General features: G+C 45.6%; 1 protein-coding gene across 4 annotated transcripts in view; it reads left to right on the top strand.

Moving 5' to 3' along the window:
- Positions 1-27,935, top strand: part of GTF2I (general transcription factor IIi) — a 1,434,650-nt gene that overhangs the window by 512,062 nt on the left and 894,653 nt on the right. For all 4 annotated transcript variants that reach the window (XM_086954596.1, XM_086954597.1, XM_086954594.1 and 1 more), the window contains one exon: positions 12,240-12,305. In XM_086954596.1, the coding sequence (XP_086810722.1) occupies positions 12,240-12,305 (66 nt within the window). The remainder of the gene's footprint in view (positions 1-12,239; positions 12,306-27,935) is intronic.

Here is a 27,935-nt window from a genome sequence, read left to right as displayed (position 1 = left end):
GTGCTAGGCGATTTCAACTTTTGGCCTTCTGGCCCAGTAGAATGTGCTATCTCCAAAGAATTTTCTGATACCCTTCGTTCCCTCAATTTTAAGTCCCATGTTCACTCCCCCACTCACACTCAGGGACACACCCTTGACCAGATTTGGACTCTCAATTGTCCTATAATGTCCCTCTCTATCTCCCCCTGTCCCTGGTCTGACCACTTTTTGATTTATTTTTCTTCACCCAATGTTTTAACTTCCAAGCCCCCTCTTCCTAAAAATATTTGGGCACGCTCTTTGGGCCGGATTGACACATCCTTAGTGGTCTCTACACTCCTTCCCCCCTCTGCTCAGATTTACTTGGATTACCGCTTACAATTCAAGCTGGTTCTATCAACTCTTGGCTCCAGTCAGGCTGCGACTCGATCGCTCCCCTCCGGCGAGTTTCGTCCAAACGGCCTAATAACTCCAACCGCTGGTTCAGCGAGGAACTCAAGGTGCTGAAACTTTCAGTTCGCCACGCTGAGCGTGCCTGGAGACGCCACTACTGTCCCAATCTTAAAATCCAGTACATCTCCCTCCTGTCTCAATATAAAAAAAACATCTTATCTACTAAAACTGAATATTTCTCTTCTAAAATCTTAGCTGCAGAAAACCAGCCTAAATAATTTTTTTCTATAGTTCACGATCTGGCCTATGCCGACAGAACCACCCTTAAACCTCCGCCGTCACAGTCCCTATGCGACTCCTTGAACACTTACTTCTTGGATAAAATCGTAAAAATTAAAAAACCAATATTCCTCCCCCTTCTTCTTCTTTCCACAATCCCCTTAGCCCTTCTGCAAAGGCTCGCTTTGACTCATTCCCCCTCTTAACAGAAGAATCTTTCCTCTCCCTTCTTCCCTTGGTCAAATCGGGTTCCCCTCTAGACCCTTGCCCTGCTCACATCCTCAGGCTCATTTTCACAACTTGTGTGCTACCCCCTCTCTCCTTTCTTAACTGTTCCCTATCTCAGGGCGTTGTCCCACCAATCCTAAAAACAGCCATTATTCTTCACATCCTAAAAAAACCTGGTGCTGACCCCTTTGCTCCTGTCAACTTTCGACCTATTTACCTACTACCCTTTTTAGGGAAAGTACTGGAATCCTTCCTCAGCCCCTGAATCCATATCTAACTTTCAAACCACTATGATCTTTATCCGGGACTGGATGAGCCACAACCACCTGAAACTAAACCCTAATAAAACCGAACTGGTTTTAACAGGTGGTTGTGCCAGTCCCTGGTCCTCTTTTTTGGCCCTCTTCCCTGGGTCCCTCCCCTTCCCCCTCTCCTTCTGTCAAAGCGCTCGGATTCAAGATCAATGATCAACTTACCTTGCTCTCCCAGGTGAGTTGGGTGGTGTCCTCTTCTTTTCTTTCTCTCCGCACTATCCGTAAGGTTTCCTGCTTTTTCTCTTTCCCTGCCCTAAAACTCATTGCACTGGCTATGGTCGTCTCTAAATTAGACTATGGCAACGCTCTATATTGTGGTATGCCCGCTTACAGTGTCAGACGGCTGCAGCTGGTGCAAAACCAGGCCGCTCGCCTAGTCTAAAAGTTGGCCAAGTCACATCATGTCACCCCGCTTCTAAAATCCCTGCACTGGCTCCCTATTCGTGAACGATCATTGTTCAAAATGGGTTGCATCACCTTTCAGGCTCAGTCAGGATCCTCCCCTGCCTTTATCTCCTCTGAGATTAAACTCTATACCCCGGCAAGGGAACTACGATCTTCCTCCCAACACTTGTTAGTTGTCCCCTGGTTTCGTCGAAAAAAATGGGGAGGCTCCAAATTTTCCACCATTGCCCCCATTTTCTGGAATTCACTTCCGCTTCATCTCGGGTCCCTCACCCAATATCCTCTGTTCCGGAAAGCATTAAAAACCTTTTTTTTCACAAGCCTTCCCCCAATGAGTTTCTTTTCTGTCTCCTAGCCCCCCTGCTAATTGAGGCATAGTGAACCACAGCGCCATGAAACAGTCAGGTGTACGTGCGCTTTAGAAGTGATTTAAACTCAAACTGCCAGTACTCCTAATCGTATATACCCTATATCGTACACGCAATGCACAGAAGCAATGATAGCCCCATTTTCTCTGGATAAAAAAATAGTTTGTGGTTTCGCAAGAATCCTCTTGTAGTCTCTTCCTGTTAACAGCCACAGAAGAAACCTTATCTCCAGAATATCCAGCAAGTAAGTGGAGCACCATAAGAACCAAAGTCACTAAATCAGAACAAGAATTATGTACCTCACTTTCACAGCCAGTTCTGGACGTGAGCCCCAGTGTGCAGAGATGAGTGGAGGTGCTTCCCTATAGATCCGCAGGCATGGAAAACCTGCTAGGGACACCTTTACTCTTGCGCTTCTTTGCCAAGGAATATTCATCAAAGACCCCTCTGGGCCATCTTCTAACAGCCGCTCGAAACCGATACTAGGAAACACAAATAACAGTGCCCGTCAGTGCTCTCCTGTAATCCACTGTGAAAATCAGGAGAGGAGGGGCTGGTGAACTCCCGACGCGTCCGTGGGCGGGGGAACCAGCGATCAGCACCGAAATGCTCAGCCGAGCACTTCCACAGGAGAGGGCACAATTCTTGTGCTTGCCGATTCGCAGTCAGTGTCCCGGGCGTGGACACAGCATCCAGAAGCACTAAAACTCCGGCTTCAAAGATCCAAGAGTATCGATCAGCCGCTTCGCTACTGTACGAACAGGAAACTCTTCAATCACGTACGGAGTGTCCTGCGTCACACTTCTCTAAAATGGAGAATCTGCTTCCCCGTATGACTGACTTCTGGGAAATAGTGTCTTTGCCGATCTTAGGTAGGCGCGGGCTCACTCAATTCCTGACAGTACGTTCTCCTCCAAGCACCTCCTAGAACTTTGCTTACCAGGATTTCGGACATAGGGGCTTACCAGGATTACGGACATAGAACAGTCGCCCTGCCCGCGGAGCGTTCACCCCGGAAGTCTGTTCCCAAGAGTAATCCTCTGATGTGTAACCTTTCCAAGAAACAAGATACCTGAGACGCCCCTGATGATACCTAGAATCCAGGATGCTGTGAACTTCAAATTCCAACTGTCCATCCCTCACCACGGGAGGTGGAGCCAATCGACGCGCACATCTTGCGGGTTTTAACAGACTGCAATGAAGCACCCGGGGAATTCTCAGCGATGCCGGGAGTTTCAGCTTGTATGTAACTGGGTTGATCCTCCGAAGGACAGTGTAAGGACCTATGAACGGTGGGTGAAAGATGCTGCGTAGCCGAAACCAAATGTTCTTAGTGGAAAGCCACACTCGATCTCCAGGCTGATAGACTGGTCCCTCCTGTCGCTGTCTGTCTGCCCACTTCTTATAGGACCTTTTAGCTTGATCCAGATTTGTTTGTATCCGTCGATGCAACTTCACCAGAGCCTCCACTTGAGCAGACACTGTAGGATGGTTCTGTACTTCACTTAGAATCACCAGTGGTAGATTGTTGGCATGATATCCAGTGTTGGCTCTGAACAGTGTTTCCCTTATGGAACTATGCCAGGTGTTATCATAGGACAACTCAGCCAACCATAGCAAAGAGACCCAGGATTCCGTGGTTTCCTTTGCATAACATCGCAGGAATTTCTTCAGAGTCTGATTCAGCCTCTCGGTTTGTCCATTTGTCTGTGGGTGGAAGCTGGTAGAGAGGGCGGCTTCTACGTGAAGGGCCTTGCACCACATCCGCCAAAAGCGAGCGATGAACTGGTGGCCTCGGTCGGAAAAGATAACTCTCTGAAGTCCATGCAACCGGACTACCTGCAACGGGGCTGTCTGGCCTGCAGTGGGTAGATTTTTACATGGAATAAAAAGACCCTTCTTAGTCAGACTGTCCACCACCACCAAGATGGCATTGCGTCCCTGATCCATTTGCACTCCCAGGACAACATCCAAACTTATAGTTTGCGATGGGGTAGTGTTAGAACTGGGGTTACCAGTCCACATAGGGTTGCCTGGCACAGAGTAGGAAGGTCTATTCTCAAAGGCAAATCTTGTGTTATGTCTGCGTCACACCGTCACAGCAACCCAGCGCCCATCCACTCAAAAATGACACTACACCAATTTGGAAAAATACGTCTACTTTATAAAAATCTTTTTGGAAATCTCTTTTAGCAGTGTAAACATTCAGTTCAATAAATGTATCTACATTCACTCATTGGCTTCCATAAGGCTCTTCAAGTCATTAATCAATACTTCTTATTGTCCCTGGTTGAGGGAGAATCAGCGAAGCATCTACAACTTTTCTCTCCTTTCTAGGTTTATACAGTTTACAATTTGGGATAATCAGCAAGGAAAGAACACTTTTACATCAACACCACCAGTTACTTTACCCGTGGAGTCACAATATCCCTATTATTTAGGAATTACAGCTGCACAGCAACCTCCTTTCTCTCCCTTACTGATATACGTGCAAGTGGTTTCAGATAGCTGATTATCTACATAGGAGTAAGCAGAATACTTGGTCAGGTTTTCCGGACAGTTCATCAGTTCTATGACACCATTCGTTTGACAGATTGTAATTCAGTAATACTTATCAACCCCAAACAAACTACAGGAATAGGTGCCCTAAATACATTCCTGTCACACCTTCACTCTCCTGAGCTTACTGCGTGTCTCTGAACATCCTCTGCAGGCAACTACCTACAATCAGTGATTTTCCCCGTAGGGCAGTTCTGCTCAGGTATGGGAATAGGTGGGGTAAGTCAGTCAGGCATTTATCACGCACAGTTCCTTGTGCAGTGCGGTAGGTTTGAGGCGATCAGGACTGTCTCACAACCCGCCCGTCTAGTTTCCCTGCTTACTTGGTCTCGATATTTTTGCCAGTCTGCTTCAGGTCTGATGTGCGCACCATTACCTACGGACTGGGGGGGAAGGCTTCCGCTTCTCTTTGCAGACAGCCGCTTCGTTATCTGAAGGCCGCTTCCTCACCGCTGATCATCGAGCCTACAGTCGGATCTCCCGGCGTGTTCTCCTCACGTCCAACGTGCTCCGCCCACAGCCGGCCTCCGTCTGCTTCTCCCTGCCTCTTCCAGCTTCAATCGGCCTCCTATGAAGTCGCGGTTGGCTTCTCCCGTCTTGGCTCTGCCTTCGCCCGGCCTCCTCCCACGTCGTCACGCCCACCTCGGCATCACCTCAGTTCTGTCAACAGTGTACAGCTGACTCCGCTTGCGCCCGTTACTTCAGTACTTGCTGAGGGATGCTTCTGCCGCTTGACAGCTGGGCTTGCCTGGCTTTCTCCTCAGCCACACCAGAGGAATTATTACCCGGCAGTCATCCTCCTGCGCAGATGAGGTTCACAGCTGATGCCGGGGGACTTCGCTCAGCGCTCTGGGGACCTCTCCCGCAGTGAGTGTCTCCTTATTCACGGGGGCTTCTACTCCTTGCTTTCTCAGGCCAGCTTTACCCTGCACACCGAAGTTGACCTAGAAGCACTTGATAAATGCAGGTAGCCAGAAGTAATCCCGCAATGGCTGGGTCAAATGATGGAGGGGAACGTCATTTAAGAAGGCAGCCGCCCCAGAGGACGATCTTCCTTCACTCAGTGCGCCTCAGTCTCCACAACTTCGCCTCATTCTTTCCACGTCCAGGTTCCAAAACCAACTCTCTGGTCACTCTAAAATGGCCGCCCTGTCCCTGGCCTTATATAAGCTGGCCTCAGGCTACTAGAACCAGCTGGAAGGTTCTAGAGTGTCCCTATGTTATCCTATGGGTCCCTCTTCTGAGGTGATCAGTTGTGGCAGTTACAAGCTACCATTTTGTAGAGCTAAATTTTCATGAGAAAAGAGGGGACTTCTAGGCCTCAATAAAAGCATGAGGACAAGGTAGCACCCACCCCCAGAACAACACCAAAAATTCCAGGGGACATAAAAATGAAGGATTGAGGGGCAAAAAGGGGACATAAATAAATGAATAGGAGGGACCACCCAAAGGGCTGACAGGTCTAACAGGTAGGCATTGGCCTTAGTTTTCCCTTGCTTTTGTTGGTTTCTTCTTTAGCACGAGCACATGTCTCGCATTGGTCTACCCATTGCTGCACGTTTTTAGCCATGTTTTCCCACCAAAAGTAGAGCTGGACTAAATGTAAGGTTTTCTTGTGTCCTGGATGACCAGCTAGCACTGCATTATGGCACCAATTGAATGCCCTCAAACGGATGCCATGAGTAGGCAAAAACAGCTTGTTATTATGTAATGGCACCCCGTGTTGGAGGGTTAGCTTCTGACTCTGATTCGCCCATTGTTGCCATTGGTTTAGAGACCGATGATCCTTAACCTGGTTTAGGAAATGCTCCACAGTCACCATGCATAAGACTTTGTCTGGGGATACTATTGCCTCTGGGAGTCTTTTTCGAGGAGCATCTTCTTCCCCTTGTCTCGACAAAGAATCGGCTTTTCTGTTGTCAGATCCTGGCGGGAAGGTTACCAGGAAGTCATATTCTGCGAAGAACAGTATCCACTGCATTTGTTTCTGGGTGAGGTGTTGTGCTGTCTTCATATACTGAAGGTTTCTATGATCTGTAAAGACTGTTATGGGATGATGAGCCCCCAATAGGTAGTGCCTCCACTCTTGGAAGGCTTTCTTAATAGCCAATAGTTCTTTCTCCTCAACTGTGTATTTGGCCTCAGCTGTGTTCAGTTTCTTGGAAAGGAAGGCTACTGGATGTAATTGTCCGGTTTCCTTATCTCTTTGTGACAATACCGCTCCAATAGCCACATCAGAGGTGTCTGCTTCCACTATGAACGGTATGTCGATCTGGGGGTGACGCAGGATGGGAGCTGTACAAAAGGCCTTTTTTAATTGGGTGAACGCGTCCATGGCTTCAGTAGACCAAACAAAAGGTGTTCCTTTTCTTAGCAACCTTGATACTGGAGCAGCCAATTGAGAAAAATGCAAGATGAATTTCCGGTAGTATTGGAGAAACCCAAAAACATTGTACCTCTTTCACACTTTCAGACACTGGCCACTTTTGTACTGCATCACTTTTCCTTCAGCCATGCTAAACCCTTGAGGACTCAACATGACCCCTAAGAACTCCACCTCAGTTACACTGAATTCGCACTTGCTTAACTTGCAGTATAAGCTATGTTCTTGAAGACGCTGAAGGATCTTGGCTACGTGTTTAGTGTGTTGTTCTGGGGAGCTAGAATAGATCAATATATCGACAGTGTATACAATCGCCATACGATCGATATAATCTTTGAGCACATCATTGAGAAAGTACTGGAATGTCGCCGGGGCATTGCATAACCCGAACGGCATTACCAAGTACTCAAACAACCCATACCGCGTCTTGAACACAGTCTTCCACTCATCCCCTTCGCGTATACGTACCAAGTGATAGGCTCCTCTTAGAACAAGTCTGGTGTAAATGGTAGCCTCCCTCACTTGGTCCAGCAATACCGGAATGAGCGGAAGCGGATATCGGTTTCTCACGGTGTTCTTGTTCAGGACGTGGTAATCAATACAAGTCCTCAACTCGCCTTTAGCCTTCGCTATAAAGGACAGAGGAGAAGCTGCAGGAGAGCGGCACGGTCGAATAAACCCTATGTTGATAAAATGTTCCAGGTATTCCCGTAAGTGCTTAGTCTCTGGTTCGGAGAGAGCATATACTCTGCAAGAAGGAAGGCCTGCCCCATCCACTAAGTCAATTCGACAATCATAGTCGCGGTGGGGAGGTAAAACCTCAGCTTTGCCTTCACTAAACACCTCTTGGTACAAGACATATTCGGAAGGCAAGTTGATGTGCTTCTCGACCGCGGTAGCCACCTGATATACCTGTGCTAGAGCCAAAGTGAGCGAGCAGCTGTCCTTCATACAACTGGTATTGCAATCCTTTGATTGAAAACAGATGGTTTTGAGTCTTTAATCCATGGTAGGGTTATGTTGCCATAACCAGGGCATACCCAATATGACCTCATCTTGAGGGGCCTAAATGATATTTAATACGAAATCCTCTACATGATCTAGAGGCACCCCTGGGAGAACCAGTTCTACCACCTCTGTATGCTCAATGATGGGTCCTGATTTCAACGGTGTACCGTCCACCGCTAACACTGGTTCAGGCTTGTCAATAGGCACTCTGGTTAATCCCAAGCGCTGTACCAGACCATAATCAATAAAGTTCCCCGTTGCCCCTGAAACAATCATTGACTGCACCGAGTGAGTCTGCTGACCTGTCTTAAGAAGCATGGGTAGGACTATGTGGGACTCAGTGGTTTTCACTTTGGTAACCGCTAAAGAGGGCAACATCCACACCTTGTTGGGTGGATCTGAGTCCGCTTCGATGTTGTTAGAAACAACGGTATCTGAACACCCTGTTGCTGTAATCGCCACTTTTTTCTCGGAATAATAAGTATACCTTTTCTTAGGTTTCGTTTGACAGTCTCGCACATAGTGCCCCTTCCTGCCACAATACATATATAGGCCCTGAGTTCGTCAGCTCTCCCTTTCAGTCTTGGATAACGGGGGTCTGACTGCTCCCACATCAATGGGTTCGGAGCCTGTTTCTTTTGTGGAAGAAGCAGGACGACTTTCGTATTCTCTTCCTGTCCATACCCTGTCTCCTTTCCTACGATCTCCCCCTCTCTCCGCCAACCTGTGGTCTAGCCTTAGAGTGAGATTAATGAGATCCGTGCACGAGGTGGGCTGTGGGTCGATTTGTGCCATCACATCCTTCATCTCCTCACCTAGACCATAATAGTAAAGGGGACATACTCTTCTCCTCCGGCCATGCTGTTTCAGCCACCAGGCGATTGAATGCGGTCATGTAAGTGACCAGGTCTTTTTTCCCTTACCTCAACTCCAACAGCTCCCTGTCAGCACTTAGCGTGGTAGCCCGGCGGTCAAACACCCGCTCAAACTCTTTCTTAAAATTTGTTCCATCCGAAAGCAAAGGATCGTCATTCCTGACTAAAGGGACCGCCCAATCAGCTACGTCTCGCGTCGGGTATGAAATAGCAAACGCCACCCTGGAGAGATTATTTGGAAAGGAAGCCGGAATGCAAGAAAAAATGCAGCGCTATCCGAGTCAGAAATTTTTGTATTTTATGCGGGTCACCCGCATATCTCTCTGGACTAGCCAAGGGAATGGGAGGGGGTACTGTCACCTGTATCTGAGGGGTAGTAGTGGATACATCAAACGGGTTCCTAGCCTGCCTATCCATTCTTTCTTGTAAAGCCGCTGTCTCAGCTTGAGAAGTAGCCAGTTCCTGTTGAACTAACACTAAGGCTTGTAACTCATCATCCAATGAAGCCATCTTTGTGAATAGCCCAGACCAGGAGGAGTAAATATTCGTGGGTGCGTGATTCTGTCGAGGCCACCAGGACTCCTCAGGATCTGGGCGATGCTCAAAGGGGTCCACCTCCTGACATCCCCAACTCTGACTGGAAAATACCCTGAGTATTTAGGCGATCAAGCGAGTGATAGGGAAAGGGAAGGTGCTGCGTGGGAATAGGGATACCTGTAACAAAATAAACATAACATTAATACAGATTAGCCATCCTGACTACTTATTAGTATCTCGCTAGTTGTATGCTCCTACCTCATGTAACCTTCTACTGACTGAAGGGAATTCCCAGGGTTGCAAGATGCCTCTCTCGCGCCTTGGAACAGATGAACTGGTAACTAGAAGTCAAACACAAGCACCTCAACTCTCGGTTTATTTAAAGCTTAATTAAACCATATGCCAGTACTCAGTCATACATTCCCTATGTCATAAACTCAATGCACAGAGTTAGCCCCTTTTCCCTGGATAAAAAAATAGTTTGTGGTTTCGCAAGAACTCTCTTGTAGTCTCTTCCTGTTAACAGCCACAGAAGAAACCCTCTCTCCAGAATATCCAGCAAGTAAGTGGAGCACCAAAAGAACCAATGTCACAAAATTAAAACTAGAATTATGTACCTCACTTTCACAGCCAGTTCCGGACGTGAGCCCCAGTATTCAGAGATGAGTGGAGGTGCTTCCCTATAGATCCACAGGCATGAAAAACCTGCTAGGGACACCTTCACTCTCGCGCTTCTTTGCCAAGGAATATTCAACAAAGACCCCTCGGGCCATCCTCTAACAGCCGCTAGAGAATGAGACTAGGAAACCCAAATAACAGCGCCCGTCAGCGCTTGCCTGTAATCAGGGATGGAGGGGCTAGTGAACTCCTGACGTGTCCGTGGGTGGGAGAACCAGCAATCAGCACCGAAATGCTCAGCTGAGCACTTCCACAGGAGAAGACACCATTCTAGTGCTTGCCGATACACAGTCAGTGTGCCGGGCGTGGACACAGTATCCAAAAGCACTAAACAAACATTAGCTTCAAAGATCCAAGTGTAGCGAGCAGCCGCTTCGCTACTGTTTGAACAGGAACCTCTTCAATCACGTACGACGTGTCCTGCACCACAGGTCTCTAAAATAGAGAATCGGCTTCCCTGAAGGACTGCCTTCTGGGAAATGGAGTCTTTGCCGATCCTAGATAGGCGCACGCTCACTCAATTCCTGACACTTTGTTGGCTACGTGGGCGCTGAGAAGGGACGGGCAGTGCACAAGCGGACCATCTCTCGGGTCGTTTTGTGCATCAATATCTGTTATTCCTTGGCTAAAAAGGATCCTCCTGCGGGGCTGTGCGCCCTTTCCACTCTTGCCACAACGGCTACTACTGCCTTGGGACGGGGAGTCCCTTTGCAGGACATTTGTCAGACAGCTACGTGGGCATCGCTGCACACGTTTGCCAAGCACTACTGCCTGGACAGCCAAGTCTGGAGAGATTGCTTCTTCGGCCGTTCCGATCTCCAGGACTTCCTGGAGTGATCTTGGTTCGCAGACCCACCATTAAGGTTGGTACTTTTGGGGTGTCTATTCTAAGGTAAGGAATCAAACACTAACCTGTTTCTTTCAGATGCACAAGTTACTTACCTTCGATAACGATATATCGGTACGAAACATTAGTTAGTGTTAGATTCCTTACCGCCCCACCCATCCTCCCGTACTGCGAACCGATATCTAGGGTTAAGATATCTCCCTTTGAGGGCCCAGGTTTCATGGCACCAGTGACTGTTTCTTGCATGGCTCTGCATTCCTGGTGTGTAAAGCTTTGTACAGAGCTGGCGTCTAAGTACTGCGGCATTCAGTGGATCACGACCACGGATGCAGAGCCGCAGACAACGCCTACCGACGCGCAGGGGTACTGCTGACGAAAACTTTCCGGATCCAGTCGGACGCCTGGGGATATTCTAAGGTAAGAAATCTAACACTAACTAATGTTTCTTACGGATATATCATTACCAAAGGTAAGTAACTTGTGCATTTTGGTTACTGCCCAGCAGCCCCAAGAATTTCCTGCATGGAGAACTGGGGTATGTAGAAGATCCTATTACTCTGGCGACAATGTTACTTTGGTTGTCTGTTTGGTCAAATCCCCATACCGCTCTTGACTTCGGGATCCTATTTGACTGCTTTTCATCCGACTTTGAACACATAATACCCTGAATTAACCATGGAACACCTGAGGAAAGTCCCTTTGAATAAACAACGTTTTATGGAGTACATGACCTCCATTAGAGAGGTTGAGGAACTCCTAATACCCAGTATTAGGGACTATTTGACCAGAGTTTTAAACCCTTGGTAAACTGCATTTTTGTAATTAGATTCTGTTTAGGGACCATTTGCTGTCTCTTTAATTCCCTTGGGGCAAAATATTACAACTGCCATATTATCTTGTCCATGTGACAACCTCTCCCCTCTAACTTTGTTGCATTTTGTGTTCTTTTGTCTATTTTAACATTTTTTTACGCATAGTTGTTTTAACTTCTGTTCTTGAAGTATGTATATTGACAAAATGCAAACCTGCACTTTATTTCATACAGACATTATGCAACCATTTATTTTGTGTGGATATATTCGGCTGAACAGAAATCCTTGGTGTTTTAATATGTATGGTTTTATTTCTATTACATTTATTCTATTGATGTCATTGCTTTATCGATTTATAAAGTGTGATGTTCTTTTTTTGATTAATAATTGATCATAATGTATCTAATTGCAAAAAGTTTATTAGGTTGATTGTGTTAACTTTCTTCTATTTCCATCCATGGTCTTTGATCCTTTTCATACATCTGTGATCATTAATTTTTTTCATATTCAGTAAGCCTTGGCTTTATTAGCGCTTACTCTGAACAGAGTGGAAACTTTTTTCTTTTTCTTATAGAGAAATGGAATGCCAGAATAACAGACTTGAGAAAGCAAGTGGAAGAATTGTTTGAAAGAAAATATGGTACGTTTTCAATTTTCTTTTTAGCTGCTTAACAAAAGAAAAACTGCACTCCATTGGGGCTTTTTCCACTAAAAATATTTTTCATCAAATCATTATGTTCCTTTCCCTCTGCATCCACTACTAAAATAAAGTTGAGAATTAGGAACATTGAAACCTGAAACTGACAGAGCCCATTACTGTTGAGCACAAACTCGATGTAGGTTTATCATTCTAAAATAGACTAATGATATTCAAGTTCATTGTTGCTCACATTTCTCCTCTCCTGTGAATAGCGATTAGATCATTGAAGAATGCTTGTGGGTTGATGCCTTCAATGCCTTTTCTTTACTCCTTGTTCCGGACTCAGACCTTTCAATCCATGAGTTTTCAGAATAATATTGGCTACCTATGGTGTCTGGTGTGTGAGATTTTGGTTGCCCTAATGGGGCGCCCTCTAGGACGCATTTTGTTTGATTTAATGCTGCCTAAGTGTACAACACCATGTTGTTGTATTATTAAATGTATGTTTATTAGGATGCAGGAACAGACACAGGTTAACTAGTTTTAGGTCAAGTTTCCCTTCCTTCAGAATCATTGGATGATTATGGTAAATTGGTTACAAAACAATGGTTGTGTGGTCCATGCATTTAGGTTTGTCTTGTACGAGGCCACGCCCATATATTTTCTTGATTGAATTCTGCTCTTTGTGAGCTTGCATGTAACAGTCCTTTTGCTTAGCTTTTTAATAGTATGGTACATGTTTTAGACTTTCACAATTTTTTCAGCACTTAACCTTTTGTATTCTATTTCAGCAGTGAGTTCAACAGGCTTCAAACACTGTCCCCCTCCAACCGCCCCCGCCCCCACCCCCTCCCCCCCTGCTAGCTGGTGAGGCAGTGAGCTACACACCAATAATTGCTTCTCTGCCTTCTTTTCGGGTACCTCCATTTACCTCCTCGTCGGACAATAACCCAGAATCCGTCAATATGTACTCAACACACAGGACAAATAACCAATTTGGTCCCATGTGTATACCTGCGTGTAGCATGTGTGGCTGTTGATTCACATGTTCTGCACACTCTTCCCATCTAAAGTTGGCCTTGGATTTTGAAAATTGTTGTTCTTGTGAGAAGTCCTTTGTTTCATGGGGTGTAGAGTGACTCCTTCCTTAGCATGCATTGCCATTAGGTATCAGCCCCCGTTAGACTATTTGTCTGCCATCAGGTTTGAAAGCATACTGTCAGGATACTCGTGTTTGACATACACCAAGTAAATACATAAAACCAGTGAGTGGACTTTCTGATCACTTCCCCCAATCTGAGTAGCCACTCTTATGCGGCATGGCCCAGACTCTTGCACCTTCTGACCCCAGGTTGCCTCTTCCAACTATTGTAATTATAGGGGGTTTAGGTTGAAAGCCGACTCCCGTTGGCCAAAATGCATCTGCCTTAGAAGGTACTTCTACCTGACAAAGCCTCACTGCGGGCATATGCTTGCCATGCATTTCATGAGATAGCATACGTGAAAGGCAGTGTGTAGGAGTGCAAATCAACCATCAGAACACATGTACTGAGTTTCCTCTCTTCACAGAGCTGTAACTTCATCCAACTGTGCGAAGGTCCCTTCACGGGGTCCTCCGGATCCCAGTGCTGATACCCCATTAACCACAAGTTCTCCACAGTACTGATGTGCTTCTTCTCTGCGATCCCTGCAAGCCAATCTATAAGTCCTTTATACCCCTCTTTCCCTAGGCTGACATGCCACTCACTGAGCCTGAGCCTTCCAAACTGTACCTCCAGTGCTGACACCTGCCTGCTAGTAAGAGCAGACTGATTCTTGGAGCATACATGTGTATGCCTGGCTATTCATTCTCATGACACTAACAAAAACGTACAGCTAGCAGTTACACCTTGAGGAGCTCCTACCACCTCATTGGTGCGGAGTCTATCGACCTCAGAAGGATGAAAGGCATGCCTTACAACCAAAGCCCAAACCTCTCCTTAATCCCGCTCACTATTCCACGCGCAGAGCTCTTCCCAACCTGCCCTCTGCAGGTCTGGTGCTGCCACAAGACACACAAACTCTTCCCAAGACCACACACATGCGTTTTCTCCCTACCCACTCTATGATGCCCTAAGTATGGAGGACTCCGAGGAGTGGAGGGAAGTTAGTGCATGAGCGAGATGCTGCTGGCAGTGGGAGAAAGTGACTGGTTGAGGTGAGGGGGCGGAGCCGAGGGCACCCTCAGGAGGTAGGATGGGACTAGAGCCTCAGCAGTGGATTACACGTGATTGGGGTGCTGTAAGCTGGGCCTGCCTTATCTGACCTACTCAACTATTGCCCTATGGCCTTAAATACTGCACAGCTGTCTTTATTTTCTCTTCAGTTATAACAGTTAAAGTAGGACTAGGGCCGTAATCTGGAGTTCTCAACTGACATGGACTAGACTCCTGTTCTTCTGGTAGACTGCTTTGGGAACCCTGATCCAGTTTCCAGGCAAAATACAAAGTTCGAGGCATATGAGCTGCAGAATACATACTTGGGCATATATCGCAATCTGGTGTTGGGCTTGGATGTCTGAACTTGTTGTTGCCTTGGAATAAGTCTTTGTAGTCACAAGATGGGGGACTCCTCCTTTGGACGATAGTGCGCATGGGCATCGACTCCATCCTTGGATTGTTTTTTTCCGCCATCGGGCTCGGATGTGACTTGCTGCGCTCCGGTTCGGTACCGCTTTTCCAACTTTTTTTGACACGCAACCCATATTGTTTCGTACGCGTGCCTTTTGATGCGCTAACCTAAAAATCCTTGATTCCTGTCGACGCGGGCCATTGGGCCTATCGGCGCATTCGGCCCTACGGCTAATGGAAAGGACTCCATTTAAAAAATGCCCCCAGTTTGGAGCTAAATTTCCACACAGTGACCACCACAAAGTTTGCAACCTTTGCCTCTCACCAGAACACGAGGAAAGGGATTGCCATGCATGTGCCTCTTTTCGCTCTTAAAAGACTATCCGTGATTACTGGGCTAGACACTTAATGGCTCAACGGGCTGGACGACATTTTCAACGAAAGTCCCGATGTTCTAGAGGCAGAGGATTCGGAAGAGCTCGATCATCTCTGAAGCTGACTCCGATGACCACATTACTCCAGGTCAACGAGTGAGTACAAACGTCCATGCCCCTGCCCCATCCGAAAAACAAAAGGCTCCGGTCAAAACTTCGCCTGAAGGCCTTGTTTGAGACCGAAAGGAAATTTCAGAAGACCCACCCCCCGACCCGGCTCTAAATACAAAAGAAAAGCCTTCTGGCAGCTCTGGACCGAGCAAGCCGCATCTTGGTGCCCATAAAACACCGTTGGTACCGAAATCAGGGACACATCCTATTCCAGTGACACCCAAAAAGGCCTTGGTGTTGAAATCTTCGGCACCGAAAGACCATAAGGCCTCGGAACCAAACAAACACCAAAAACCTTCGGATCCGAAGAAGATTTAGGACTCTACACTGACATCGAAGACGAAGGAGCACAAGACTCCTCCTACGGCTCCAGAGCCCAAATCAAAACTGAGATCTGAACCGAAAAAATCTGCACCGAAAGCAGACAACCAGGAAGAACTGTTTCGGCCATATCCTATCGATCCAAAACATGTTGACCCTAAAACAAGCCATATTGTCAATATTCCAGCAAAGAAGGGGACATCTGATACCCCACACTCTCCTGAGGTACCTGTAAAGAAAAGAGGCTTAGCTACGTCACCCATAAGACCCTCTTCTTCTGTTCTTCCTACCAAACCTTTGTCTCCTACAAACACTCCTATACACTCTCCTAGACTCTCCAATAGTTCCTCACTCACCCGTACCACCACAGGATGGGGAAAATCTAGGGGACATGGGTGGACATGATAATGATCCTTTAGATTACCCTGATGATAACCCTATTCCAACACAGGATACATGGGATGATTACAACAATGTTTAAAGACAATGGGGCTGCTCCAAGTGAGGGGGATCTAGGTGCAAATGTTTCCTAGTTCGTGAATGCAGGCATCTCACAAAAAGTGAAGGACTGGTCTCACATGCTACCTGGTGTCTTGCTTCATCATTGACCAGTCCTCGCCCTCTAAAAAACTTGGTTTGATAGAGGGCAGAATACACCTGATGACAGGGATGCACTTCTAAGCTAAGTGGGGGCCCTTACAGAAAAAAGTAAGTTAAAAAGCCATTACAGATGTCACATTAAATTTAATATTGCTGGCATCTGTATGGTGTTCTAAAAATGTGGTCGGTGTGTTGGGGGTGTAATTGTCGCCCCACTGATATCAAAGGGTCGACATGTTTCTGCCTGGTGGCCCAGTAGGGTCCGCAGCATTCATCAGGGCCTAGGTGATGGAGATTGCGGTCTCCGCTCTTACCAAACTGTGGTGAGAGGGTATCCACTATGTGGGGTGAGCTGGATCACAGTCCACTGTGAGATGGATAAAACATGCCCCTAATGATCCAATTTACATTAAAAGGCAACTCTTCTTAGATTCTTAGCTAGTCTCAAATGCAAGAAAATGTGCTAATTCCCAAACCTCTGGTGATGCGCCACCTCCAGACAAAGAGTCTAAACTGCTAGATGCATCAGGCAAACGAGTTGCCTCCCAAGCAGCCAATCACTGGAGAATAGCTAATGCACAAGCACTTATTGCTAGATATAACAGGGCTCACTACGATTAGCTTGAAGATCTTATTCAACATTTACCTGACCAATACAAAGCCATGGCTAACGATCTGGTTCAAGAGGGCAAGTTAATTACAAATGCATCCATCAAATGTGCCCTTGATGCATCAGACACTGCATCTAGATCTGTCAACACCAGTGTCTCTCTTCCCAGACATGCATGATTGTGCATTTCTGGTTTTAAACAAGAAGTGCAAACAACTATCTTAAATCAGCAGTTCGATCAAGAACACCTCTTTTGCCCAGCTGTGGATACAGCTTTACCATGGGGTTCCTTTTGTCGTTTTTTTTGTAGGGGCACATCCAAAAACATTAGCACAGACACCACTTCCTCCTACAAGAGTTCCACACAAACATCCCCTAACAAGGGATATTTTAGAGGTGGATCTAGAGGAAATATTAACAAGGATAGAGGCCGAGGTAATAACAACCGAACCTCCCCTACTACCAAACAATGACTACCCTCCTCTCCCTCCGATCATTCCAACCCTGGTCGGAGGAAGACTCTCACAGTTCCTACCTGACTGGAACTCCATCACTACAGACAGGTGGGTAAGACAAATGATCCAGTATGGTTACTACCTGGAACTTACAGCAACTCCCCCAAAGAACATCCAATGTCCACGGAACATCGAACGCTCCTGAAACGGGAGTTCTCACTTCTTCAAAAGCATGCAATAGAACCAGTTTCACTTCAGCCTCAAGGAACAGGGGTTACTCCCTCTATTTCCTTATCCCCAAAAAGACGGTACTCTCAGACCAATGCTGGACCTCAGAGCTTTGAATATCTACAAACAATCAGACCACTTTCACATGGTCACCCTTCAACAGGTTCTCCCACTGCTCCAACAAGGTGATTTCCTTGCCATTCTAGATCTCAAGGACGCTTACTTCCATATTCCTATACACCCTGCTCTCAGGAAATATCTAAGGTTTGTAGTGGATGGTCAGCACTATCAATTTAAGGTCCTCCCATTCGGAGTGATCACAGCACCCAAAGTCTTCACAAAGTGTCTAGCAGTAGTAGCCGCCCACTTGCGAAGACAAAAATGAATGCGTTTCCATACCTGGACAACTGGCTCATAAGTCTTTTTGATTAATTTGATTAATTAGTTTACTGAGACTTTTTGTCTATTGCTGTGCTCCACTCAGACTGTGGTTATCCACAGAGTTCTTTACACAGCATACATACATTATACAGTCAATGAATAAAGTGTGTAAATCGGTCTATAGAAAATGTTACATAAGACAATGAGGATTAAAGGATATAGGAATCGCAGGTCATCGATACTTGTAGGCAGTACATTTTTGTTTTTAAAAAAAATTATTTTTATTGAATTGAAAGTCAGGGCAAAACAGTACATTCAAAAGATAATCATGATTGGCTGCAAGTAGAACTATAAAATATTGCAACACTATTCTTCCCCACATCCTCATACGTAGTAAACAGTACTTTTGACTCGCTCTCCAAATCCCCAGTGAACATAATCACATTATGTGGACACATCGTCCGTATCAAGTTCAGGTGGGTCACGGATATAACCTCGAAACTTATTCCATGCTCTCCATACCTTTTCCCATTTACGGATACAACCACGATGTACAAAAACCGTCTTCTCAGCCATCATTGCCTCATCCATATCTTTACACCATTTCCGGAGCGTAGGTGTGTCATCCAACCCCCACAGCATAGCAATGTTGCGCTTAGCGAATGTCATACCCAGCATTGCCCAGTCCTGTTCTTGGTGGGTGAGTTTATTGGGCTCCCACATATTTAACAGACAGCGTCTTGGTTCTGGTAATAAGGACATTTCCAGAGTCTGGGAGATAGTGCGCATCACCTTGGCCCAGTATGCTGCCACTTGAGGACATTCCCATAAGGTGTGAAAAAAATTTACCCTCCTCCCCACAATTCCGTAAACAGTATAGATGTTGGGCTTTCCCTATGGCATAGACTGTCGTTGTGGTGTAGTAGGTGCGATGTAATACTTTAAGTTGGACCAATCTGAGCCGCGCAGGTATGGCCGTCTCACATGGCGATGATAGTGCCTCTCGCCATTCTGACTCCTCAAAGTCACCCACTTCCCAGGACCATTTTTGTCAGAGCTTGGGCGTCTGATCTGGCACGTTATTAATTAATTTGCGATACGTAAAGGATGTCGCTTCTCTCAACCATATGTTCCTTAAAGAGTCTATCCTCCAGTGGGTTGGCCTCTGGTATGGTCGTGCCTGGTGCTAGGATTGCCTGAAGTGCATGCCGTATTTGTAAGTATCTAAACTTTTCTGTCTGCGCCATGTCATATTGTGTTTCTAGGTGGGAAAACTCCACCATCTCGCCCTTCTTCCAAAGATCAACCACTGTGGAAATACCAATGTTGTCCCAATTTGTGAATCCCTTACTATTCCGAAGTCGCCCAATTCTGTGTGAGTCCCAGAGTGGTGTCATTTGCGTGATATTCCCTAAACACTGTAACCGAGCCTGCGCCTGGTACCATATGTGAATCGTGTGTGCAGTGGGGCCAATCAGGGAGAGGGGGGGCCTACGCTTGCTGTATAAGGCTGCCATCATTCCGTTCTCCCCGAGTTCATGCCTGTCCGCTATGTACGCAGGTTCATCCTGTGGGGTATGTAGCCAGTAGTTTATTATTTTGAGGTGTGCCGCCCAGTAATACATCTGTACACTCGAAAGAGCTATCCCCCCACCGTACCAGCTACGCACCAGCTTGTCTTGGGCGATTCGTGCCGGTTTGTTCCCCCATAATAAACTGGAGGCTTCAGCTTCTATTACTTTGAAGTAGGTCTGTGGGACCTTAGGCAGTAGACAGTTTGGTCCGTAGAATCACGAACTCAGGATTTAAAACATATCCCAGTGGTTGAGATTGGCCCAAGCGGTTGAGGTTAGCATTACTAATAAGATCCTTTTCCCGCCCAAACAAACCCTTTTTTTCAACATTAGGATATTAAAAGCCTGGAAAAAAGGCATACACTTCTGACCTATACTATGCAGTTTGCAAGCAGCTCATTGATAATTCAAGGTCACTATGCTATAATAGGATTATAACTTATGAATTGCAAGTAACAAAAGGATCTCTGACAAAAGCAGTAACCACTTGAACAGTCCACATAAATATAGTTCTGTGATGTGAATGGTGCACGTTCTTTGCAGCAGGCATATTAACCCTGTACGCTACTTTATGATAAGTTGAAACTGCCACTACACAAATATCCATCTCTCTCCAGCAGGAAAATTAATCATCAGCTATCTTGACATTTTATTGTTGACAGAAAACTGCTTAACACACAGCACAACCCTAAAGCCAGTCCTGCTCCATAGGCAACCTGAAATCACATATTTGATAGAGCTCTTGGATGAGATAATGAACAAAAAAGAGGCTTGGTAAAAAGGTATTTGCCAAGTCTTTAAACACAATAATCCAATTAAACACATTTATTTCGCACTACCTCTTGAAATGCTATATTCTTAAATTAAATGAAGCAGCATGTCTTTGATGTATGTCTTGGGCCTCCTGCAACGCAGCCTGCCACACAAGAAAGAGGGGTTTTCACACTGGGGTGAATGTTTGCATTGTCCAGCATTCCGTCATGAATTGTTTCTTTTGCATATGTCGCTCTAAGTGGGAAGGGTGTGCCCAGACGTGGGTCCGTGCTCACTGGATTCAAGCTAGCCTGGCTGATGAAGAGTGATGCCATGAAACCGGTCCCAGGATGCTTGTTTCCGTTCCAGGGAGGACCTGGCTTGGCAGTTCGGTCTGGACTGTTCCCACAAGCAACAGGGTCAAGACTGATTTGCATATGGCTGGGTCCAAACTGGGGTGGTGAGCAAAAGAATGATGGACTTATCCCAGATCCTTGTGACTAGGGGTGAATGTTTGCAATTATCCAGTATTCAGTCTATCAATTGTTTCTTAAAAACCATTTTTATCAGGACACCTGTGCGGCGGGGGGAGGGGGGGGACCCTGGGTAGTAGGACATTTGTGCCAGCCAGGTGATCCCACAACTTTCCCACACAGAAATGTGAGGAAAATATGATTGGGTTTATTAGAAAACAGAAAGCAGCAATTACAAAGCAGCAGTTTTCATGCATGCCATTACAACGGATGCTCCATTACAATACTTTTACAACGAATTTCGTTGTAAAGGTATGTTTGGCAAAGGCATATGCGTATTAGTTTTAGTTTATTAGCTAAATTAAAGCTTTGCTTGGGATTCTGGTTAAGAAACCAGAAAGCAGCCATTACAAAGCAGCAGTTTTCATGCATGCCATTACAACAGATGCTCCATTACAATACTTAACCTTTGCTACGCATTTCTGTACTACTTATATGCTTTTACCACTCATGCTTTTACAACGAATTCCGTTGTAAAGGTATGTTTGGCAAGGCATATGCGTATTAGTAAGGGCATCTACATGGAAACAGCTGCATTGATATGCAATCCACATCGTTGGAGGAAATGGGGGACTCTTCTGCTTCCTCACAACAATGTGTAACGCCCCTCAGACAAGTTGCCTGCACGAGGAGAGAGATCAGTGGGCTAGGCCTGGGGTGGGGAGCTACTATTTCAGAGGTTTGGGTTAAAGAAGGGAATGGAAGGGGGGGGGGGAGCGTAGGGATAGTGGAAAGGCTGGGGGAGCGTAGGGATAGTGGAAGGGCTGGGGGAGCGCAGGGGTAGTGCTTTTGGGTTTAGGGATGGACTGGGGGTTGGAGGGTCGCGCAGGCATAGTGTTTTAGGGTTTAGAGCAGAGGAAGAGGGAGGGTCATGCAGGGGTAGGTTGTTAGGGTATAAGGCAGGGGAATTACATTTTTTTTTAAAGGTTGGGGGACGGCGTTAGGGTGCGCCTGGGACAGTAATTAGGGTATGGGTCAGGGAAACCTTCTCAACGCATATGCTTTTAACATACATGCTTTTACAATGTAATTTGTTCTAAAGGCTTGCATGGTAAAGGCATGTTCCTTGAAATAACATGCGTGGTATCGGTTTGCATTGTAATGGCATTCGCGTTGTAACAATTGTGTGGTATAGGCATGTCACAACGGAATGAGATGTAACGTCATACAACCTAAGAAAACATTGGGGGCTCCATGCAAGAAACAGAAGGGGTTAATATGACGTGTTTGATAACAAACACCATAGGTTTTAGTGAAGCCATTATATAGCTGGAAAACTCGTTTTGATCAATGCCCAGTACATATATTAAGATGGCTTCCCTGTTCACTTTTAATATGTTGAATTACCTACATAGACTGTACATCACTCTTGAAAAAGTGTGGCAAATCGGGCCTGTTTAAGATACTAAGAAGCAGTTTCATTCTTCATGTTTTATTTAATTTATTTTATGCGTTTTTATATAGCGCAGACTTTACCCGAAGGTGTCGGAGCGCTTCACAATAGGAACCGAACTGATACATGAGGAGAGCATTACAAGTGAGCAAATTACAAAAGCAAACGTTAAGTTACAGGAGGCAAAAATTACAATTGTGTGCAAACAAAATACAAGAGGTAGCAAACGGTGCATTACAGGAGGAAAAAGTGACATGTGTGCAGGTTACAAAAGCGTACAAAGTACAAGTAGAAGTATAGTGCTGCAATATATGGCAGACACTCAAACACACGAACAAACGTTAGGTAGGCAGTGGTGGCACTTGTGCAAGCATCTACAGCAAACAAAATGTAAGAGGTAGCAAACAGTGTTACAAGACAAAAGTGACGTGTGCATGTTACAAACAAGTACCAAACACAGGTAGAAGGATAATACTGCAATAAATGGCAGAACACACTGGGAAGGCACTCCCATAGTCATGGAGAAAAGGATTCTCTATAGTGGAGGGTCTTCCTTCAGATAATAGAGAGGGTGTGAATTACATTGGGAAGTGTCTTTGAAGGAGGACAACTTTGAGGTCAGTTTTGAAGGCCTGGGAGGTGGTGGTCCGGAGCTGAGGCGGAAGTGAGTTCCAGATTCTCACCGCGTTGCCTGAAAAGGATTGGTCCATCTATCTTTCCTTCTTGAAAGTGGGAGGTTCAAGCAGTAAAATGTTCGTGATGGTCTAGAGCCTCCAGAGAGTTTCAGTTTATTCGCCAGGTAGCAAGGAGAGGGAATGCAAGGCTTTGTGGGTGATACAGGCAATCTTGCAGATAGATCTTGCCTCGATGGGAAGCCAGCAGAGGGTGGATAGCATGGGTGTGATGTGGTTGCTTCTTTTGGCTCCATAAATGAAGCGAGCTGCTGAATGGAGAACAGATTTAAGAGGGGGCAGGTGGGATTTGGGGAGGCCAGTGAGGAGAATTGCAGTAGTCCAGTCTGGAGAGGACCAGTGATTTGACTAGGGCTTTAAGGTCTTGCTCCGGGAAGAAGTGACTATTTCCACAAAGAAGGCGCAGTTGGTATCGAGCAGACTGCAACGGAGTTGATGTGGGAGATTAGATTGACAATCAGGGATTTTGCGCTGTCGACAATGTTGGATTTACGGTTAAGTTAAGTAGATTCATCTGATCCATCCATGATTGAACCGGGGGAGGAGAGAGAGAGGAGGAGGAGAGGAGGTGAGGGATTCAGAATCAGTTGATGTGTTGACATCCAGTTTTGAATGGAGTCCAGAGTAGAGCTTAGGACGGAGAGATCGTGAGTGGAGGCAACCTTGAGGTAGATTTGAGTGTAGTCTGCGTAGAGAGGATTGTGGACCCCGGAATTACTTAGGAGATCTTCCAGTGGTTCTAAATAGAGATTGAACAGTGGGGGTGCAAGTATAGAGCCTTGAGGAACGCCTTGACCTAGCGCCGAGTGAGGTGAAAGACTGTTCTCTATTTTGATCATTTGGGATCTATCAGGGAGGAAGGAAGCAAACCATTTAAGCACAGTGCCCTCCATGCCCATTCTCTGTTGAAGAGTGTTGAGATTGACAGTGTCAAAGGCAGCAGAAAGGTCAAGGAGAATTAGAAGACAAGACCCTCCTGAATCGAGTATCTGCAGCGCGTCATCAATCACTTGCAGCAAGGCTGTTTCAGCGCTGCAGTTTTGGATAAAGCCGGACTGAAAATTGTCAAGATCATTGTCCTTGATATGACTAGAGAGTTGTTTAGCTACACATCTTTTTGTGATCTTCGCAAGAAAGTGTAGGATAGTGATGGGGCGGAAGTTATTGGGGTCATTCGCATCAGCAGTTTTAAGCAGAGGGGTGACCTGCCCAGTTTTGAAGGGGACAGGAAAGGAGCCTTGACAGAGGGAGAGGTTGACTAGAGTGGTCCAATAGGGAAGAGAATGTATAGTAGTCAATGGCAATGGCACTAGTGATGGGGTCAAGAGAATGGTTGGAGGGCCTTGTTTCGCGGATGCAATTGAGGAGGGCATCTTCAGAGATGGGGGTCAAAGTTCTGCCAATTGACTAGTGATTTGCGCTCCACTGGAGGGATAGGATGAGCCACCTGATCCACCAGTGATTTCACTTTTTCGTCGAAGAATACAGCGAAATCCGCTGCTTTCTTTGTAGAATCCTCCAGCTTGGAGGTTGGGGGAGAGCAGTTAGTATTCTTGATGAGATCAAATAGTTTTTTTGTGTCTATTTTTGGCTGAATCGAGGAGGTTTCTGAAGTGCAACGCTTTCCCAAGGAAGATGTGCTTGTGGTACTTGGATTTTGCTGAACGAAGCGTGGTCAAATTATCAGTGGAGGGCGCTTGCCTCCATTGTTTCTCCAGGAGTCTTAGGTGCTTCCTTTCTTCATAGAGTGAATTGTTGAACCAAGGTGATGAGGTAATTGGCCTTTTCTTTTTGCTTTGGAGTGGAGCAACGTTATTGATTTCGACTGCAAGGACTGTGAGGCATTGGGAGTTGAGTTTGTAAACATCTAGATTCGGGTCTAGCCTTGGAAGTGACCGCAAAGATGAATCACAGAGGGAAACGGTGTCAATATTTTTAGTGTCACGGAACCAGGAGGTAGTCCTCTTAAGTTGGCCAAGAGTTATAGAGTGTGTATGGTGAAGAGAGAATGGGATGAGGAGGTGGTCAGACCAGTCTACATGAATAGGGGTAGCGATAGAAAGCATGCCTGCTTTAAAAATAACAAGGTCCGGATTGAGCCCTTGGAGTGTGTTGATTCTGTGCAGTGTTGGATAAGATCGTTTGCAGAGAGGAAGGTGGCCAGCGAATTTGCGGAAGAGTCTTGCGGTAAGCCCCAGTGGAGATTGAAGTCCCCCATGAAGGTCTGATTGTCATTTTGCGAGTATTGGTCGCTGATGAAGTCAGTGAGTTCCTCCATAAACGAAGGGCCGCTGCCAGGCGGGCAGTAAGTGGCATGGAATCTGAGGGGTGAGCGGTGGTGTAGTTGAAGCTCAAGAGATAGGCATTCAAAAGTGCAAAAGGAGCTGATAGGAAAAGCCTTAAGTTGAATGGAGTTTCTAAAGATGACTGCAACACATTCCCCCAACTTTGTCAGTTCTGTCATTTCTAAAAATACAATAGCCTGTTGGTAAAAGGATATCAAACATAGTGAGAGGTATCGTTGAACCAGGTCTCTGTGAGGAAGAGCATGTAAATATTGTGAAAGGTGATGGTATTGGAGATTTCAAGTTTGTATTTTCTTGCAGATCTGCAGTTGTGGAGCAGACAGTGCAGCTCTGTCAAGACTGTTTTGGTAAACAACAACTAAACAGTTTAAAGAGGGTCCAAGGGATATATAGTTTAAAGACCCACACCTGATTATTATCCCCAGCTCCTACTCGATGTATAACACACAAAACACAGGGGGTCTACCAGCTTAATTATAAAGCTGCACTGTCATGCTGAGTCCACTGGATCTCGGAGTGTATGTATCACATAAGGACAGCGTATTTCAGAAAAAAGGGGGTGAACACTACATGCATAAGAGAAACCGGCACATCATGGGTTATTCATACATGGCTGACAAATCCAAAGCAATTAGTAAAGGGTTCCCATCAAATTGACTCAATGATTAGTTCTATCATTTGGCCAAACCCAGGTGCATATCAGGCTGGTCCCCTGATCATTGGGACATCAAACACCGCACCTTATTGCTGTTTAGGGATTTGGTACACCAAAATAAACAAACCGTCCATGATGACTGATCTTTTGATGGTAAAGTAAACAACAGTGCAACAGAAAACTTAGTGACTTAAAATAGGATGGAATGCCCTCCTTCTGACAACTTTATTCTGCGGACAAGACACGCATTCTAATTAAAAAACCAGAACAGTGCAAGAGAGACAGTAACAAATATCTGTCTAGTAATGGTCCAATATGTTTCTGCCTGACGGGTATTTAATCCCTTGGCATTCATCAGGGCCTCTGTTCTTATAATAGTTGCACTCCTAGTAGTGAAACAAAGAAAACACCACCATCACCAAAAGAATTAAGTATGATAAAAGTAGTTGAATACGGTACAACCTGTAACAACCGTGGACATTAACCCTCCATATCACTTTGGCTACTGTGAATTCTGTGGAGGAAAACGTCTAATCATTAATTATGTATTCGATGTGTCAGTCACATATGCATAGTATATCACCCAAAAATAATTATAAAAAGTAAAATGTTATATGCTCACCCTTAATGGTAGGGGAATGGGCCTCACCTCACCTGGACCGTGCTGAGGTTGTACGAGGCCCCGCACTACAAAGATATAGGAAGTAAAACAGAAATGGAGCACAATAAAGCAGAAATTTTAGAGCTTTTTTTTAATGCCCAAATAACATTCCTGTAAGGAAAGTCCCTATATCTAGAGGCAAACCTGTGAGGAAGTTAAACCTTCAGATTGAGTGTGCTCAGCCTCAAAAGATCTCAGAAATTACACTCTAACACCAAACTGTTTCTGATACCAATTAGTAGCCCATACTTAATGAAAACTGTAATAGACGACAAACTCTTAAAGCAAGATCAACGATAGCTAAAACTGTCATCCTTGTATACATATAGCACTCACACTATATAGTCCCATGTTGACTCACCTATCCGTCGGTACCTCAAGCTACCTTCTGAGGCTTGGGGGAGGCACCGACATGTAGGTGATCTCCTTATTCATAGTTTTCCGGGGGTTTGTTGGTCTGGTAACCCTCCGCCTAATCAGTCTATGCTGCCACCTTGCAGCACTGTAATATTGCAACCCAGAGCCTCCCTCTGCTTATTTGATAAAGAAAGAAGGAAATAAAGAGAAAATAACTCCAGGAAAAACTTAGTAAATCTGTTATTCATGAAAACCCAAAGCGCACTACTTTGCGCTCGAAAAAGCGCGAGAACACGCGCTCATAACTACTAAATGAGGTCATACCAACCATTTTTGTAGTTCGCTGGCTCGTGAATGCTGGTACCTTGTTTTACATGCATTCCTATGTGTGCAAAGTCTCGCGAGAAATCAATTAAGGACTACTGTATGAGGTAATATCCTCCATATTGTTAGTTCTTAGCTATATGGTGAGTAAAATCCTTCACCCAATCTCGCTCGGTTTACAAAGTAATAACCAACAATTCTATGGGTAAGCGGGGTCGAGTATGCATTTCTTATGAGCGCGCACCCAAGCACATTTAAGGCATCGCGTTTGTGCCATCCAAATCGCTCGCTGGTGTTATCGCGAGATTAGTGAGATTAGTGTATAATTAGTACTACAATGTGATGTCATCTCACCCATCACTGTAGTTCCCTTTACGTGATGATGCCGGTGTTAGGAATAGGTATACGAGGCTCGGGATAAATCATATACAGGATATGAAAAAATCTCTAACTGTGCAAAGTGTCGGTAATTAGTCATGGTTTACTATTTCAATATATATCAACAAGCCAACGGCTAAAAGTGACAGTGGAAGCGCCCTCTTTCTGTTTTTGCTGATGCTCAAATCAATCCACTTGGATTGAGTCGGACATGCTTATAATATGGACAGTCATTTCTGTAAGGCATCTGAAACC

The sequence above is a fragment of the Lissotriton vulgaris genome, chromosome 2_1, assembly GCF_964263255.1.
Source record: "Lissotriton vulgaris chromosome 2_1, aLisVul1.2, whole genome shotgun sequence".
NCBI classification, from domain to species: domain Eukaryota; kingdom Metazoa; phylum Chordata; class Amphibia; order Caudata; family Salamandridae; genus Lissotriton; species Lissotriton vulgaris.
This window is presented reverse-complemented; position numbering and strand designations above follow the sequence as displayed.